This window comes from Salvelinus sp. IW2-2015, linkage group LG23 (genome assembly GCF_002910315.2).
Source record: "Salvelinus sp. IW2-2015 linkage group LG23, ASM291031v2, whole genome shotgun sequence".
NCBI lineage: Eukaryota > Metazoa > Chordata > Actinopteri > Salmoniformes > Salmonidae > Salvelinus > Salvelinus sp. IW2-2015.
The window spans coordinates 14775636-14793714 of record NC_036863.1 but is presented as its reverse complement, the minus strand read 5'-3'; the positions used below and the strand labels follow the sequence as shown (position 1 = coordinate 14793714).

Genomic DNA, 18079 nt, shown 5'->3' with positions numbered 1-18079 from the left:
CCATTTTTTTTTTTACATTCAGCATCACTACTTCAAGGGAAATATAGTATTATTTCTAACAAAGCTATCTACATATATTTCAGGATATAAACAGAATTCATGTAAACATTACTGAAAACAAAGTTGTCCCTTGGCACAACTTACCCCAGGTATGGGGTAAATTGAGAATAAGGATAGGGTAAGTTGAGCCCCCTTGGGGTAATATGTTCCACTTCTACTAATTGCTGTACTGAATTGTGTTTATTTCACAAACACAATTCAACACAATCACAATAACATTTTTGCCTTTTAGGCAGTGACCCTTGCCAAGGATTTGGCCTCTGGTGTCCAACATGATAGATGTTGCTGTTTCTTGAATAACTTGAACCAATAAAGTCCTAGAAAAAGGATAATGAGTTTAATTCATGGATGGGATTGTGATATATTTATTGTACATCTTAAATGTATGCCTACATTCAGATTCTTGATGTTCAATATCACTTACCCGCTCCAATTCGTAGGCAAGCTCTCTGCATTTGAGGCTTCTAAAGGTACGGACACGCTGGTACTGTTTGCCGGCCGAGAGTACTTAGCACCTCTGAACAGAGTGCAAGTAAAGTGCAAACCGATTCTACATGTCTCTGTGAACGAACAGCAGATGAACGGTAGACCGTCATTCGGTGCAATGTGTTTTCTCCTTAATACTAGAACCGCTGAGCCTCGAGGGACACCCCTTCAAGCTAGTGAGTAGTCATTCTTACTGCAACATTCTAACAATGTAATTAATAAATGTAATATTTGCTATCGCAAAAATGATAATTTGGTAATGTTTAGAATGCGATTTTTTTGTTGTTCAAATAACACAATAGTATTTGCCTTAGTTTATGTTACTGTAGGCTATATGTAAAAACAAAAACAAAACAAAAAATATAAAAATTCAAGTGTTCAATCAATTTTATCCATGGAGTCATTTTGTTACAACTCTGAAACAGAAAGCATATGTCAGAACATGGTAACAGCTTATTTTTATAATTACAAAATTAAATAAATACCCCAACCACCAATATGCACTGTCAGCAAGATGTGAGGTCAAATTATGTATACGGTAAACTAGTCTTGCTAGCTACATTTTCGGATATTACACGTTTCTAATTTTGACAGAAAGTCATTTTCATTTCAAGTGTACTGTTAGCTCACTATCTAACGTTACGTGTATGATCTTATTATTCGTATCTCAGAGCCATTTGCTTTGCTAGTTATAGCCTAATGTTAGCTAGCTAATATTGAACCTGGTTGGTTAGCTACCTGCACATTCATGCATGGTATGGTTCATTGTTTACCTATGTCTTAACGAAAGGCTCCACTATGCAAGTAACCATTTCAATAGAATGTCACTGGGACAACTGTTGATAGACGTAGCTAGTAAATTCGCCCTGTAAATTGTTGCCAGCAGCACAGTTGCAATCACCAACGCTCTGGATAACATAAAAACAGCCTAACCAGCTCTGCTAGGGTGAGTAAAATGGTCAGTGATCTGTTCTCTCATTTGTGTCTGGAAGTAGCTAGCAAGCTATCCAACGTTGGCCAGTTAGCTTTGGTGCTTGACTGCTGTTGTTAGGACAGAACGCTCGGATCAGCCCTTAAAGAGATGGGTGGGGCTAAAGCTTAAGAGGGTGTGAACGAATGGGTCCATTTTCTCAAAATGTGTTCGTCAAATGCAGTGTATGATATATCATTTTGTGTGTCTGCTTTTATCCAATGTAAAAAACACTTTTTCAAATTTTGCTACATAAGACCGAATGAAGGCGTACACTTCCTCAAAATAGTCAGAAGTAATCTAAGATAATTCAAGAAATCTGTCAGTAATTTTTCTGTTTTTTGCCGAAGAGATCTTAGTCGCACAATTTTACATCTAAGTAAGATGTTTGGTGCAGTATTTCTCAAGTGCAAATTTTGGCATGAAAACAAGTTGTATATCGTTGAATGAGAACAAACACTTCATTGAAGAAACCCTACTGTTGACCAATGACCAACAAAGGGGAGTATACTTCGGCTACCGACTTCGGCTACCGACTTCGGCTTGCCTCGAGAAAAAATGTGGGCACGAACAGCCCTTGCTGAAGACCAAAACGAACATAACGTCACAAAATGTTTTCATAATATTATGCACAAACTGTTTCGAACTGTTTCGGATGGGAAGCATGCAGATGCCTTAAGTCCCCTCTCAAAGACAGAGAGCCTCCGGTCATGAAACCCTCTAGCCCCAAGAGGGAGAAGGGAGAAGGAAACACCAGAGCAATTTCCTTTCCAGAGTTGACCCTGGCCTATTTAGTCACTCGCAACCATCAGAAGCTCAGTTTTGAAGACCATAGCTTTTACGACCCACTGTTTATATTTTCATGCAAGTGCCACTTTTTGTTGTACCCCGGCTCAAAGAGTAGGCGGTTGGAGAGAATGCACCCACTCTCCGCCCCTTCCCTCTCCCAATTTAACATAGGGAAAGGAATGCCCATTTGCAAATAAATTCCCAGGCTTTGGCGAAAGAGAAGAGGAGGAGGTGGAGAAGGGCTGCTATAAAACAACAAACTTCAGTGTAGATGGACGGGAGGGCAGTCTGGTAAAAATAATTGTAGATGAGGGAGGAATAAGAATGTTGGTGGTTTTCTCTTTCTCTTTCCCCTCATGCCTCTCCTCTTGTCCTACTACCTCTGGTTGATAACCCCCTTTAAACTCTCAGATGGTGGTCACTTCTATAGTAGCCACTGTACTGGAATTAAAATGTGAAAGGCTCCTTCCAGCCGTGGAGACTTGAAGTCAGAAGTTTTATTTAAGAGAGTTGCGGAGAAGCGGGGCTGAGTTGAAGCGGGGGGTTGACTTAGCCGTGATTTCAAATGGTAAGCCAGTGCATGGATTAATCTTCTCTTTTTAGCCTCACAGTGTGATAAGGATTTGAGGTGCTATGTTCTGATAGGCAGCCCATGCCTGATTAATTCTCAAGTTCCTCAGGTGGAAATTAAAGAGATTTTTCACGGTGTCAAAATGTATGACTCCGACTCAGCTAAGATGTCATCAGTGTTTTATGCTCAGGTTTGCCCCGCAGGGAGATGAAAGCAAGGTCTTCTCACATACTTTACTCATGTGTCATAACTGCCATGAGAGTACTTTGGAGGTATGTGGGGGGGTGGTTAGCAAGCTAGCTAGTTGTGTGGGGGGATGTTTAGCAAGCTAGCTGTATCAATTTGTCTTCTGTACGTTGGTGAGTGTTGACATCAAGGCTTTCTCATGTGCTTGAATGAAGAAGACAATTATTCAATTGACCTCTAACCTCTTGATGGGGGTTGAGCCTGCTGTCATAGAGATTTGTAATTGAACTTTTTTCCCAGGTCAAACCAAGATAGAATTGCCAAATGCCTCCACGGGCCACATTTTAGCTGATGTAGTGAATTTGTGTGGTAAAAATAGTGTTTAACCATATTTGAATTATATTTTGACTACTTAGAAAACACAAAGAAAAGGTTTAATATGATCTTCGTTCTGTTTGTGAGAAGTTGCGCTAAATTGCTAGTGTCTCTTTTAAATCTTGAACAATGTTAGCCCTGTGCAAATTATTTGTCCCCCTCGGCCCATCTTTCATCAGAATGTCAGTCAAGTGAGTACTTAAGTGATTTGTGGGAGTTGGGTGATGTGCAGATTGAGTTTACTTCCCCAGAGAAGTTGATCAATCTGCTTAGCGGGTAAAAGCCCACTAGGATAGACATGGTGAAATAAATAGTGGAGGGAGATGGCATGGAGATGGAATCCACTATGGATGCTGGTACGCTCTCTTGTTTCAGACAACAAGGTCAAACCAATCCACTCGCTAACTTGAAGAAGAGAAAAACGCACAGCCACAGCAGTTTTTCATTCTCCAGTATAGAATGATATTTGAAGTCTGAACAAGACTATGTTCCCGTACCAAGGCCATTGTGTTACTTTCTCTCTCTCTCTCAATTCAATTCAAGGGGCTTTATTGACATTGGAAACATGAAATGGATGTGAAATGGATAAACAAAAGTGAAATAAACAATAAAAAGTTACAAGTAAATATTACACTCACACAAGTTCCAAAAGAATAAAGACATTTCAAATGTCATATTATGTCTATATACATTGTTGTAGTGATGGGAAAATAGTTATGGGTTTCTCTCTCTCTCTCTCTCTCTCTCTCTCTCTCTCTCTCTCTCTCTCTCTCTCTCTCTCTCTCTCTCTCAAAACACATATATCCGACGAGCATGTAATACTCAAATTTACTCTCATCCTTTGCTGTTAATCAGTCACGATAGCTTGCTGTGGAGTCTTAGTGGGCATGACAATATTGTATAGCATGTTCTTCTCATGAGGCTATTTGTTTGTTTAAAAAAAAAGTTTTTAACCTTTATTTAACTAGGCAAGTCAGTTAAGAACAAATTATTATTTACAATGACGGCCTACATTAGCAGCAACCATAGCATGACCACACATTTCGGAATGATTTGATAAACATCTGTACTTCCATACACACAGTATCTGGTCAATACACCCATAGCCAAACAGCTCATATGTAATCACACGAATGCCAGTATGTAACGTTAAAGCATTCGAATATCCATTGAAGACAAAGCAGCTCAACACTCTGGACTCTGTTGCAGTACATTGAGTAGCATTTGTACATTTAAATTTTAGTAATTTAGCAGACACTCTTATCCAGAGCAATTTACAGTAGTGTGCATACATTTTCATTCCTTTTTTCATACTTGTCTTCCATGGGAATCTAACCCACAACCCTGGAATTGCAAGCGCCATGCTCTACCAACTGAGCTACACGGGACCATAGCCTACATTGCAGTAGCCTACAATGCACTTCAAATGCTCCTCAGGTCAGTTAAGGAAACCCAAACCATTGCACATCTTTCTGCCTTTGGACTAGGGCTGTAGCGGTGACCGTATTACGCCACACCAGCAGTCATGACCGCAGCCAAATTCCATGTGACCGTTGAGTCACGGTAATATCCTCTTATGCACTCTGGACATGCGTTGGTAGTACCCAACTCGCTAAAGACGTTGCTAATGGCCTGGTACGAAGCACTCTATTGTCCCTCTAACCACTCTGACATCAATGCAAATGCAATCAAAAATCACATCAAACACTTATCATCAAAACAGAATCATGCTTTTAAAACTCACCTCACTGTGATGATCAATTTGAAGAAAGAAGTTCAACACCAGGTTAAAACTGAGTGGAATAAGCATAGGCCTATATGTGCCCAAGCTCCCCCCAAAAACAGAAGTGAAATAATGATTGTGTTGTTATACAATACATAGCCTAATAGCCTACAGCATATAATGCATGGCATAAAAACAAAAAACAAAATGATTTAAGATGTCTTTGGTACACAATTGGTATATAATCCAAAATTAAACAAATTCTAGTAGTATCCTTTGAGTGTGGACTGTATTATTAGGCATACTGGATGGACTGGTTACCTTATGCTACGCTCCAAACTTTCTTTCCTTGAGTCTGGGGGAGAATGTATAAGCCTAGGTGATGCTGTTGGTTCATTGATTGTGCAGGGCGGCTTACAGAGTTAGCCTATCATTATAGTGAATTTGTACTTGATTTTGAATAGCCTAGTTATAGGGCATTTTTATAGTTTCATAATGAATAGGCTGTCACATTACTGTTAGCTACAGAACATCTCACCACTGTGTTTCCTTCTCCTCTCTCTTCTTCATTCCTTTCTTGAGAGAGGGACTGTCAACAGTTTCATGAAATATATTTAGTTGTAACAACATGTTACTTTCCATGTTCCTGAGCAGATTTCACTTTGTTTCCCAAATGAAGCACAGTTAGCTGCAGGAACAGGTTTGGCGAGCCCATGGCATACAGAGTTTGGATGGAATATCACCTGCCGCGCAGAGAGCATGTTCCTCAAACAGTGGTTGATTCATGGGGTGAAATATTCAAATTATGATCAAGTTTATTGGTCACGTACACAGATTTGCAGATGTTATTGCAGGTGCAGCAAAATGCTTGTGTTTCTAGCTCCAACAGTGAAGTAATACCTTGCAATAATAATAATAAAAAAACGATACACATATAATCCAGAAACAATCAAAAGAAAGAAAGTATGACATGCCTTTTTCCCTTGACCCTTTTCCTGCCCATTTGATAATGGGCCATTCTAGATCATAATAAATGTTACATATTAGTAAAGACAAGATTAAATTGAGAATAGTCTGATTGGTGGAAATATGATCACTTGATGAGAGAACAGAGGCTGAGGCAAGGAACAGAGCGCAATATTTTTTTGCAACTTTTTCAAATCATCTTAGCCTATAGTCACATCATGCAGCCATTACTGTATACAGTGCATTCGGAAAGTATTCAGACCCCTTCCCTTTTTCCATATTTTGTTACATTACAGACGTATTTTAAAATGGATTACATTTTTTAAAAATCTCATCAATCTACACACGATACCCCATAATGATAAAGCAAAAACAGGTTTATAGAGATTTTAGCACATTTTGTAAGAATAAAAAACAGAAAAACCTTATTTACATAAGTATTCAGACCCTTTGCTATGAGACTCAAAATTGAGGTCAGGTGCATCCTGTTGGTGGCAGGTAGACTAGTGGTTAGAGCGTTGGGTTAACCGAAAGGTTGCTGGTTCGATTCCCCGAGCTGACAAGGTAAAAATCTGTCGTTCTGCCCCTGAGCCAGTTAACCCACTGTTTCCCGGGTGCCGAAGACATGGATGTTGATTAAGGCAGCGCCCCGCACCTCTCTGATTTAGAGGGGTTGTGAAAAATGCAGAAGACACATTTCAGTTGAAGGCATTCAGTTGTACAACTGACTAGGTGTCCCCCTTTCCATTGATCATCCTTGAGATGTTTCTACAACTTGATTGGAGTCCACCCTTGGTAAATTCAATTGATTGTACATGATTTGGAAAGGCACACACCTGTCTATATAAGGTCCCACAGTTGACAGTGCATGTCAGAGCAAAAACCAAGCCATGAGGTTGAAGGAATTGTCCGTAGAGCTCTGAGACAGGATTGTGTCGAGGCACAGATCTGTGGAAGGGTACCAAGAAAAACTTGAACACAGTGGCCTCTATTGTTCTTAAATGGAAGAAGTTTGGAACACCAAGACTCTTCCTAGAGCTGGCCGCCCGGCCAAACTGAGCAATCAGGGGGGAAGGGCCTTGATCAGGGAGGTGACCAAGAACCTGATGGTCACTCTGACAGAGCTCCAGAGTTCCTCTGTGGAGATGGGAGAACCTTCAAGAAGAACAACCATCTTTGCAGCACTCCACCAATTAGGCCTTTGTGGTAGAGTGGCCAGACGGAAGCCACTCCTAAATAAAAGGTGCATGACAGCCTGCTTGGACTACCAGACCATGAGAAACAAGATTCTCTGGTCTGATGAAACTAGTAAAAATTCCCTGTCTTAGGTCAGTTAGGATCACCACTTTATTTTAAGAATGTGAAATGTCATAATAAAAGTAGTAGTAGTGATAATAGTAGAGAATGATTTATTTCAGCTTTTATTTATTACATCTCATTCCCAGTGGGTCAGAAGTTTACATACACTCAATTWGTATTTGGTAGCATTGCCTTTAAATTGTTTAACTTGGGTCAAACATTTTGGGTAGCCTTCCACTTCCTTCCTACAATAATTTGGGTGCATTTTGACCCATTTCTCCTGACAGAGCTGGTGTAACTGAGTCAGGTTTCTAGGCCTCCTTGCTTGCACCCCCTTTTTCAGTTCTGCCCACAAAATGTCTATAGGATTGAGGTCGGGGCTTTGTGATGGCCACTTCAATACCTTGACGTTGTTGTCCTTAAGCCATTTTGCCACAACTCTGGAAGTATGCTTGGGGTCAGTATCCATTTGGAAGACCCATTTGCGACCAAGCTTTAACTTCCTTACTGATATCTTGAGATGTTGCTTCAATATATCCACATGATTTTCCTTTCTCATGATGCCATCTAATTTGTGAAGTGCAACAGTCCCTCCTGCAGCAAAGCACCCCCACAACATGATGCTGCAACCCCTGTGCTTCACGGTTGGGATGGTGTTCTTTGGCTTGCACGCCTCCCCCTTTTTCCTCCAAACATAATGATGGTCATTATGGCCAAACAGTTCTATTTTTGTTTCATCAGACCAGAGGACATTTCTCTAAAAAGTACGATCTTTGTCCCCATGTGCAGTTGCAAACCGTAGTCTGGCATTTTTATGGTGGTTTTGGAGCAGTGGCTTCTTCCTTGCTGAGCGGCCTTTCAGGTTATGTCGATATAGGACTAGTTTTACTGTGGATACAGTTACTTTTGTACCTGTTTCCTCCAGCCTCTTCACAAGGTCCTTTGCTGTTGTTCTGGGATTGATTTGCACTTTTCGCACCAAAGTACGTTCATCTCTAGGAGACAGAACACATCTCCTTCCTGAGCGTTATGACAGCTGCTTGGTCCCATGGTGTTTATACTTGCATAAGATTGTTTGTACAGATGAACGTGGTACCTTCAGGCATTTGGAAATTGCTCCCAAGGATGAATCAGACTTGTGGAGGTCTACAATTTATTTTCTGAGGTCTTGGCTGATTTCTTTTGATTTTCCCATGATGCCAAGCAAAGAGGCACTGCGTTTGAAGGTAGGACGTGAAATACATCCACAGGTACACCTCCAATTGACTCAAATTATGTAAATTAGCCTATCAGAAGCTTCTAAAGCCATGACATCATTTTCGGGAATTTTACAAGCTGTTTATTAAACGCACAGTCAACTTAGTGTATGTACACTTCTGACCCACTGAAATTGTGATACAGTGAATTACAAGTTAAATAATCTGTCTGTAAAGAATTGTTTCAAAAATGACTTGTGTCATGCACAAAGTAGATGTCCTAACCGACTTGCCAAAACTATAGTTTGTTAACATGAAATTTGTGGAGTGGTTGAAAAACAAGTTTTAATGACTCCAACCTAAGTGTATGTAAACTTCCGACTTCAACTGTATACATTTCTGGGAGTCTCAGCTCCATGCTCTTCCCCATGGTTTCATGAGTTCATATTAAGCTTTAAAGCTGACACTTTCTTGCCCCTATATACCACGCCAGGTGGGAATAAGTCCAGGGAGAGCCTAGGTTTGTCAGTTATATGTCTATCTCTCCGGACAGTCAGGCATAGGCCTATTTTCAGACTGTCTACTGTCCTCTCTCATAGTTTATAAGCTACTCAATAGCCTCTTTCTCTTTTCAAGTTGCAATTGGAGAAGGAGTATAATTTAGAGCTCACCTTACCCTTTGAACACACCTTTTGATAAAACTATACTAAATATATTGACATCACCAAATATTTGTAAAAGTCACTTTTACATGAAGGTCTACAGTAGTCTAAACAGCACTATCATGGGTAGCAACATGGTGGAGCCGAAGGACAGCTTCTTTCTGTCCTCTTGGTACATTGACTTCATCACATATCCTAGGAGTCTCATGGTTTTCACCCCTTTCCATAGACTTGCACAGTAAATATGACGACCTCCTGAGGATGTCCTCCAACCTATCAGAGCTCTTGTAGCATGAACTGACACGTTGTCCATCCAATCAAAGGATCAGAGAATTAATCTAGTACTGAAAGCATAATCTACAGCTAGATACCACTGCAGTGCATAAAATGAGGTGAGTAGTTAACTCAGAGAGAAATATAATAGTTGAAGAGTTTGGATCAAATTCATTTCTTCAAAAAATGAAGGAGAAGCAGCAGAAAGAGAGAGCTAGCTATATTTTGCAGTATTTTTTTCACTTTCACTTCTATTTACCTAGCTAGCTAATTCCCTTGGCTAATTTAGCTTAATCAACAACCTGACACAAATCGAGAGGAATGCTATTTATGATAGCTAGTTGGCTAACGCTATCCAACATTAGAACTCTTCCAAGTCAAGGTATGCTTTCGGTTTTATTAAAGTATGTGTACACCTACTCGTCAAAATCATGGACGTTAATATGGAGTTGGTCCCCCCTTGGCTGCTATAACAGCCTCCACTCTTCTGGGAAAACTTTCCACTAGGTGTTGGAACATTGCTGCGAGGACTTGCTTCCTTTCAGCCACATGAGCATTAGTTAGGTCGGGCGCTGATGTTGGGCGATTAGGGCTGGCTCGCAGTTGGTGTTCCAAATCATTCCAAAGGTGTTCGATGGGGTTGAGGTCAGGGCTCTGTGTAGGCCAGTCAAGTGCTTTCACACCGATCTCGACTAATGATTTCTGTATGGACCTCGCTTTGTATACGGGGCCATTGTCATGCTGAAACAGGAAAAGGCATTCCCCAAACTGTTGCCACAAAGTTGGAAGCAGAGAATCATCTAGAAGGTCATTGTATGCTGTAGTTTTAAGATTTCCCTTCACTGGAACTAAGGGGCCTAGCCCAAACCGTGAACAACAGCCCAAGACCACTATTCCTCCTCCACCAAACTTTACAGTTGACACTATGCATTAAGGCAGGTAGTTGTCATTGCATCCGCCAAACCCAGATTCATCCGTCGGACTGCCAGATGGTGAAGCGTGATTCATCACTCCAGAAAACGCATTTCCACTGCTCCAGAGTCCAATGGCGGTGAGCTTTACACCACTCAAGCCGACGATTGGCATTGCCCATGGTGATCTTAGGCTTGTGTGCGGCTGCTTGGCCATGGAAACCCATTTCATGAAGCTCCAGAAGAACAGTTATTGTGCTGAAGTTGCTTCCAGAGGCAGTTTGGAACTTGGTAGTGAGTTCTGCAATCGAAGACAGACGATTTTTACGCGCTACACACTTCAGCACATTTCCACTTCACAATAACAGCACTTACAGTTGACCGGGGCAGCTCTAGCAGGGCATAAGTTTGACTAGCTAACTTGTTGGAAAGGTGGCATCTTATGACGGTGCCACGTTGAAAGTCACTGAGCTCTTCATTCTCCTGCCAATGTTTATCTATGGAGATAGCATGGAAGTGTGCTCCATTTTATACACGTGTCAGCAACGAGTGTAGCTGAAATAGCCGAAGGGGTGTCCACATACTATATATAGTGTAGCTATGTTGACTATGATGGTAACAACAATGTAGGCTGTGTGTAGCGGTTAGTGGTTATGGTATGAAGGTTTGGGTTACCATTTCAGTGGCCTCAGCGGTTAGAGTATCCACTCTGAGATTGGAAGGTTGTGTGTTCAATCCCTGGATGAGTCATACCAAAGCCTGTAAAGATGGGACCTGATGTCTCTCTGCTTGGCAATCAACATTTAGGAGATAGATTGGGGGTAAGACCCTGCAATAGACTAGCGTCCTGTCCAGGGTGTGTACTTCTATGTCAAGCTGCCTCACGCTACAGAAACAGGAGATAGGGCAGGAGCCTATGAGCCATTCCGGATCGCACAAGGGAAGGCTACTTAGGAAGGTTTGGCTTGGAGAGGTTTTTTCACCTGGTCACAGACTGCACTGAAGTCCACAAGCAAAGGGAAAAGGTGAGAGGAGGAGAGCTCGTAGATGCAAGAAGGAATTATACAACGAGCAAAGTGATGATGCTGTTTGTATGTGGCTGCTATGAAAGTGAACTGTGTGTGCGGGTGATCAAGGGTGTGTTCATTCCGACGATTCTGTTGGAAAATGTTTCTTAAGTGATGCAGTGGTCTAAGGCACTGCATCTCAGTGCTAGAGGTGTCACTACAGACACCCTGGTTCGAATCCAGGTTGTATCACAACCGACGTGATTGTGAGTCCCGTAGGGCGGCACACAATTGGCCCAGTGTCGTCCGGGTTTGACCGGTGTAGGCCGTCATTGTAAATAAGAATTTGTTCTTAACTGACTTGCCTAGTTAAATATAAAATACAAATAAATTACTAATTTCAAAAATATGAACGCAAGCAAATGAAACAGGGATCGATATAACTTAATTTGTCCAATAGAAACTCTTGTTTTGTTTTGCAACTGTTTGGACTAATGATTACACCCTAGATCAGCTAGATGCTGGCAAGATTGTGCAAGGTGAATGTGTTACTCTCTGTCACCTTGATTACTCCAATATTTGTCTCTCTACCCGTGCAGCTACGTTATTAACTTTAATTTGTAGGCTAGGTTGTAGCAACCTCATGATGTGTATAGGGCAAATTTGTGTATTACGTAGTAGCCTAAACCTATCGATGTTACATTGAGCTGGGTGAATGGAATATGAATGACAGTAATCCAATATGCTTTAATAGAAATAAGACCACGCACATTTAAAAAAATCGTCTTCCCTAATCTTAAACAGCACCGACCGTTATAATAACATTGAACTCCATCTCTTGGCCTTTACCAGTTTACCAGTATCTAAACATTTGCCTAATATTTTGCTCATTTCAAGTTATGCCTCCTTCTGCTTGGAAACCCAAGCATGACATTTTAGCTCAATCTCAGGCAATGTATTCTTCTCCTTTAAAAACCTTTGCATAACATTTTGCTCCATTTCCAATTAGGTGCTTGGTTGCTTTAAAAATGCCCACATAACATTAGCTCAGTCTCAGACCACGGTCCCTTCCCCTTTAAAAACCTTTGCTTAACGTTCCCACATGGGCTGCTCTGACAGGCCCGGCCTGTAATATTTATGAAGGAGCTCTTTAAGCCCTGTCATGCTGGGTTTCCCGACAACCTTCCACCAACCCCCTCAACGTAGATCTGTCCAGCTTTTCTACACCCTAAAAGCTATTAGCTGAGTGTCAGTTGGTCCTATACTGTTCTTCTGCAGAGTCTGCCCTAGAGGGAAGACAACTACTCTCCACAAACAAATGGAGAGTGGTTTCTTGTTTAGTAGACCGTCAGATTCTGTGTTATACTTGGTTATAGGCATGAGTAGACCAAGCTCTGCTGGAATACAGGTTAATTGTGCTCTTCGAGAGGCAGTATTCAAGTTAAGATTTAGCAGCCAGTTCAAGCATTTGCTTTGAAAGGCCTATCATTCTCTATGATAACGACCCATGATACTCTTAGATATTAGCCACGAACTAAGGTCAAGCTATCACATTTGCTGTTTAACATATGATTTAAAACTCCATCTACCACCATTTCCTTTACATCAAGATTCCACACATTCCTTCTATAAGAAAGTAATAGGTTTGAGCGAGGGTCCATCACTCAATACAATCATCTTGTATCTCCTCCATCAACTAAAAGCCATCTACCTTTGACTTGTTAATCCTATAACCCTGGAGGATTCGACCGTGGAGGGTAAGGCATTCGCCCAGTGGATACGAAGCCGCCCTCTTATCAGTTGTTATCAGACACAATTTTAACCTACATTCTCACACCTGGCTCTGTGGAGAGGTCTTGAGAGCCTCCTCCTCCATCTTGGTTTGCTGACAAGTCAACTCAGCTCAAAGACTCAAAAAACTTGTGGCTCCATCAAAAATCGGCATCGGGATGCATCTCCGTAATTATTCTGACAAATACCGTGAGAAAAACACTCTCGCCCCACGGTGCTAGTGTTTCTGCTCCTGTTGCTATTCATCCATAATTGTCCCATCAACACACTGTCATTAAAACTTGGGGGAATGACAAGGAAGCAATTTCTAAGCACTACAGCATCAAAACCTGCTGGAATTATTCTCATCTGTTCTCTCTCATCTGTTTTCTTTCTCGCTCTCTCTCTCTCACTCTCACTCTTTTGTTTGATAGTCAAATTTAGAGCATGTAATTTCTCAGCCATCATGTTGATATGAATCCGGAATAGTATCACGTGGAGAACTATAACTCAACATGTCCCAGTTTCCTCGAGACCTATGTTTTTTTTCATATGTTGTTGACATGTGTTTGAGCCAGAATTGAATGTTGTTTTTGACTTGTTTATTCTGTTGTTTGCAGCCCACTCAGCCCATGTGTGGAGTGTCTCCTTTGTAAAAAAGAGTTAGAGGGCTAAGGTGGAGCTCAAAGAGAAATTAATAAGTATGCACTAACTTTCAGGAGGGGATCGGACTCCTTGAGTATGCACTAACTTTCTGGAGGGGAGAGGGGATAGGGCTCCTTGAGTATGCACTAACCTTCTGGAGGGGAGAGGGGATAGAGCTCCTTGAGTATGAGAAAGTTAGTGCATATTCACAACATAGAAGAGTTTAACCCTCTTCACTCTCTCTCCTGCTTTTTCCTACTTACTGACAACAAGTCACACAACAGAGTACACTTTTAACCCGTTACCCCCTCTCTCTCTATTCCAGGATCCCGGCCCAGGTTGGAGGATGCCCCCCCGCGGATTGTGGAGCACCCCTCTGACCTGATCGTGTCTAAGGGCGAACCAGCCACCCTCAACTGCAAGGCCGAGGGGCGTCCCAGCCCCATGGTGGAGTGGTACAAAGATGGCGAACGAGTGGAGACAGACAGGGAAGACCCGCGCTCCCACCGTATGCTGCTGCCCAGCGGCTCCCTCTTCTTTCTGCGTATCGTCCACGGTCGACGGAGCAAGCCTGACGAGGGGGTCTATGTGTGCGTGGCACGCAACTACCTAGGCGAGGCCGTCAGTCGCAATGCATCGCTGGAGGTGGCAAGTAAGTGCCTTTGCTTTTGTCTGCCATTTGGCTCTTGGTGTCAGCCAAGATGGCAGAGATGGCTGGAGAATAGCACTGTATAGCACTGACAGAGAAGAGAGGCAATCTTCCTGGACTGGGTTCATTAATGCGAATAAGTGACAGCTCAAGCGAATAAGTGCCATTGGAAAGGGAAAGTGTAGCAAGAACAGGCAATGGTTCCTGTTTCCAGGTGTTAGCCCCCGAAATCATCTCACACACACACACACACACTATAGAAAACCCTGTGAGAATGGAAAACAATGGAAGTTGGCGCCTCGCAACTTTTCACAATAGGCCACTGCTGATATCTGTTCTGCTGTAATGAAATGTGGATGGGCCAATTTGATTTCACTATTAGTTTAGCCAATGCGCTAATGTATTAGGATTTCATTATGTAATTCCATTCTACAACAACACGAGTAATTTGAGTATTTCAGTATTTTCAAGCTGTTTTTATTACGTTTTTCCTGATATGAGTTGAGGATGGTTTCTTCGTATGTATTGTTGCCTGGTTTTCATTGTAGCCCTGGGAGGCTACAGTTACCCAATTCCTCTGACACTGTTATAGGATGATGTAAGCAGTTTATCTGACAGACTGTTGTTTGTATACAGTATTGACAGCAACATACACATATCTATTAGAGCTAAATTCTTGTGAAGGCTGTCTTTGACCCATGACTAACTACCCCCCCTCAAATTAGCCCTGAAACACAGAAACTGTTTTTACTAAGGTAGCAGTGAAAGTCAAACGCTTTCATCCATCCTTTTGTGGAGTGTATATTGGAGCCAAATTTGCTCGCCTTAAAACTTGCAAACATCTCAGGAATTTCTAAATTCTTCTGCCCTTTGCTCAAACCCCCCATAACATGAAACTCACCTCCCGATGCAGTAATAAGAAACAGCTGAAAAAAGAATGGAAAACATCTCCTCTTCACTCCAAAATCAGTGAAACTCTAGACCCTCTTACAACACCTCGGGTCCTGCGTCCTGTTTTGGAAGGCTCCAGCCCTATAACCTAATCTTCAAGCCTAATTTCCCCCTGACTGCTTCCACAGAAACACTAACATAAATTAGTCCCATGCTTGTTCTTTGGCGGGGTCGTTAAGGCGTACGTCGGTCACCTGAACAGAAAGCATAACTCCAAGGATTATCTTTTTACTTTGTCTTGCTCTCATATCCCGATGCCTCAAATAGCCACATGTTTTATGGGATTGGCTGTGAGCAAGCAGATTGGAGTTGTGTTCTTGGCCGTTCAGAAGGGTGTACTTTCAGCAGTAAAGCCTTAGGAGGTATTCGTCTGTGCTAGGGGAAGTGGAGTAGGCTGCAGAACACAGGATCATTTGGGAGCTGAGGAATAAGACAATGTGTCGTGGAAATGTTTTTGTTGGAATCATGATTTGTCTGACTAGTATTTTCAGCCATGGTGGTCTTTTTGAGGCGGGCTACTTATGTTAGCTCTAAGACTGGTGCTGGTTTTACAGAAGACATTCCTTTCTTTTACCAGGGTAAGTTGATTGAGAAGACATTCTCATTTACACTGTATGGTCTAAGGAAGAGTTGCAATGGAAAGTGGTTGAATGAGCTAATGATGGCTCTCAACTTCTCTCATCTCTATTTGATACTGGTCTGGTTTCACTAATTCAGTGCTATACAGGTTTCTCTCTTGCTTCACTGGGTCACTCCTAATCCTATGGCCTTGAGGTACTGGCATCCTGACCTAGTCTCTGGAGCCCAGTGTCTCTGCTGGTCTCTGAAGCTGGTATCTCTGAGACCAATGCACCCTCCAGCTGGCTTTCGACCGAGACACACACACACACACCGAACGCCTGCTCCGACCCTCAGGGAGAGGACACCCCCCCTCACCAACACACACATCCCTTACTACAACACACACCCCCACACACTGCCCATTGTGGATCAGTGGCACTGCTCATACCTCCCATCTCCTCTCCCCAGAAGATAAGGATCCTATGTTTCCTTTGTCTCTCAGTCTGCAATCTCATGGTTATATGAGTGTGTGTGTGTGTGTGTGTGCGCGAACATCTGACTTTCGGATCATTGGCCCCAGGGCTGGCTCATGGCTGGGGTCGCCTAGAGAGGAACTGCTCATCTCCATCAGTGGGCGCGTGTCAATGGTGCCTGCATGATGATGGTGATGCTTGAAATACGACCCTGGATGCCAGGACCCTCTGTGCCACTGTGCCCATGCCAGGGGCACAGCATGGCATCGGTGTGGCGCGGGTATGGGGTGGGCATGGCAGTAGCCTTTCAATGGCTCTTTGCCAGTTAGTGAGCTGGGGGTAGGAGCCAGATTGCTCGTGGGACGGCTCACTCACAGGTTCAGGGGGTTTAACCTCTAGTTGCTCCATATGCTACCAGCGGAGAGGCACTGAGCAGCACAGATGAGCGGTGGTCTAGAGACCAGACAGGCACTGTCCATACTGTGAGTGTGTGTATGTGTCATTGTATATATAGTACATTAGTGTGTCTGTGTTGAATGTGTTCGCCTGTGTGTGTTTGTTTCGTGGATGGTATCCACATCAAAGACCATATCACATTTTACGGCTAAAAATGCAACGTAATAGTCATCGCTGTACAATAGACCCAACTGAAGAGAAGCTGTTTGAAATTCAGACTGCCTTTCCCCAGGTCGCCAGTCAATTGTTTGGTGTTTTATATTGCCCTGAAGGTTTTATGACCCCGTCTCTGTCTCTGTCTCTACCGCTGCTTTTATGGTTCATGAATATGTTTGAGGAGGCGAGGCATGGAGGTGTACCAGAGGGGGACAGGGAGCAGGGTCAGTCCCTGAGATACATTTGAAATAGGATTGCTTCCGGTAACTTGGGAGAGAGGGGGGTCCAAAAAAGAGCCTGAAGGTCATGTGGAGGTCAGCTGTGGTTTCCAGGGGAACAGGTGGGGGCAGGATGGCAGCTGCCGGGGGAATTCTGGGATTTCACAGGTGAGGGGAGGATCTGACGACACTGTCCTCCCTCCTCTATCTGGTGTGTGTGTGGTTCAGTGTGTGTGTGTGTCTCTGTTTTTTATGTTTGTGTGTGTCTGTGTTTGTATGTGTGTGGCAGGAGCAGGGCCAACTTTATCACCCGTCCTAATCCAGGACAGCAGTGTCTGAGAAGCAGCTGAAGCACACACACCCCCACCAAGATTTGGAGGTTTTAGGGGATTAGGAACTGGGAGGAAGGGGGGGACTTGGCAGATAAGGGTGTCTGAGTTGCCTCCCTCCATTTTGAAATGGCCAAGCTGCTACAGGGCACGCTCTCCTCAGGCAGCTCCAGGCTGGTTTCCCTCTTTGTTATTAACCCTGGTCAGGGCCAATATAGGCCACGTTTCTCCATAACTGCTTCACACTCCTGACTGAGCTTTTTCCAACCTCATGTCTAGCTAGGAGCAGAAATCCTGAAATATAGGCCTGGGCCCATAGTCGCCAGCAGAGATTAGGGACATCAGTGGTTCCAAGGCAATTTGCTCCGTCTTTGAGTCGGACTGTCTCTGAGTTGAT

At 42.9% G+C, this 18079-nt stretch overlaps 1 protein-coding gene across 2 annotated transcripts in view; it reads left to right on the top strand.

Moving 5' to 3' along the window:
- The window catches only part of LOC111950617 (roundabout homolog 3), a 274399-nt gene that overhangs the window by 145927 nt on the left and 110393 nt on the right, over nt 1–18079 (top strand). For both annotated transcript variants that reach the window (XM_023968348.1, XM_070434385.1), the window contains exon 2: nt 14215–14541. In XM_023968348.1, coding sequence (XP_023824116.1) covers nt 14215–14541 — 327 coding nt within the window. The remainder of the gene's footprint in view (nt 1–14214; nt 14542–18079) is intronic.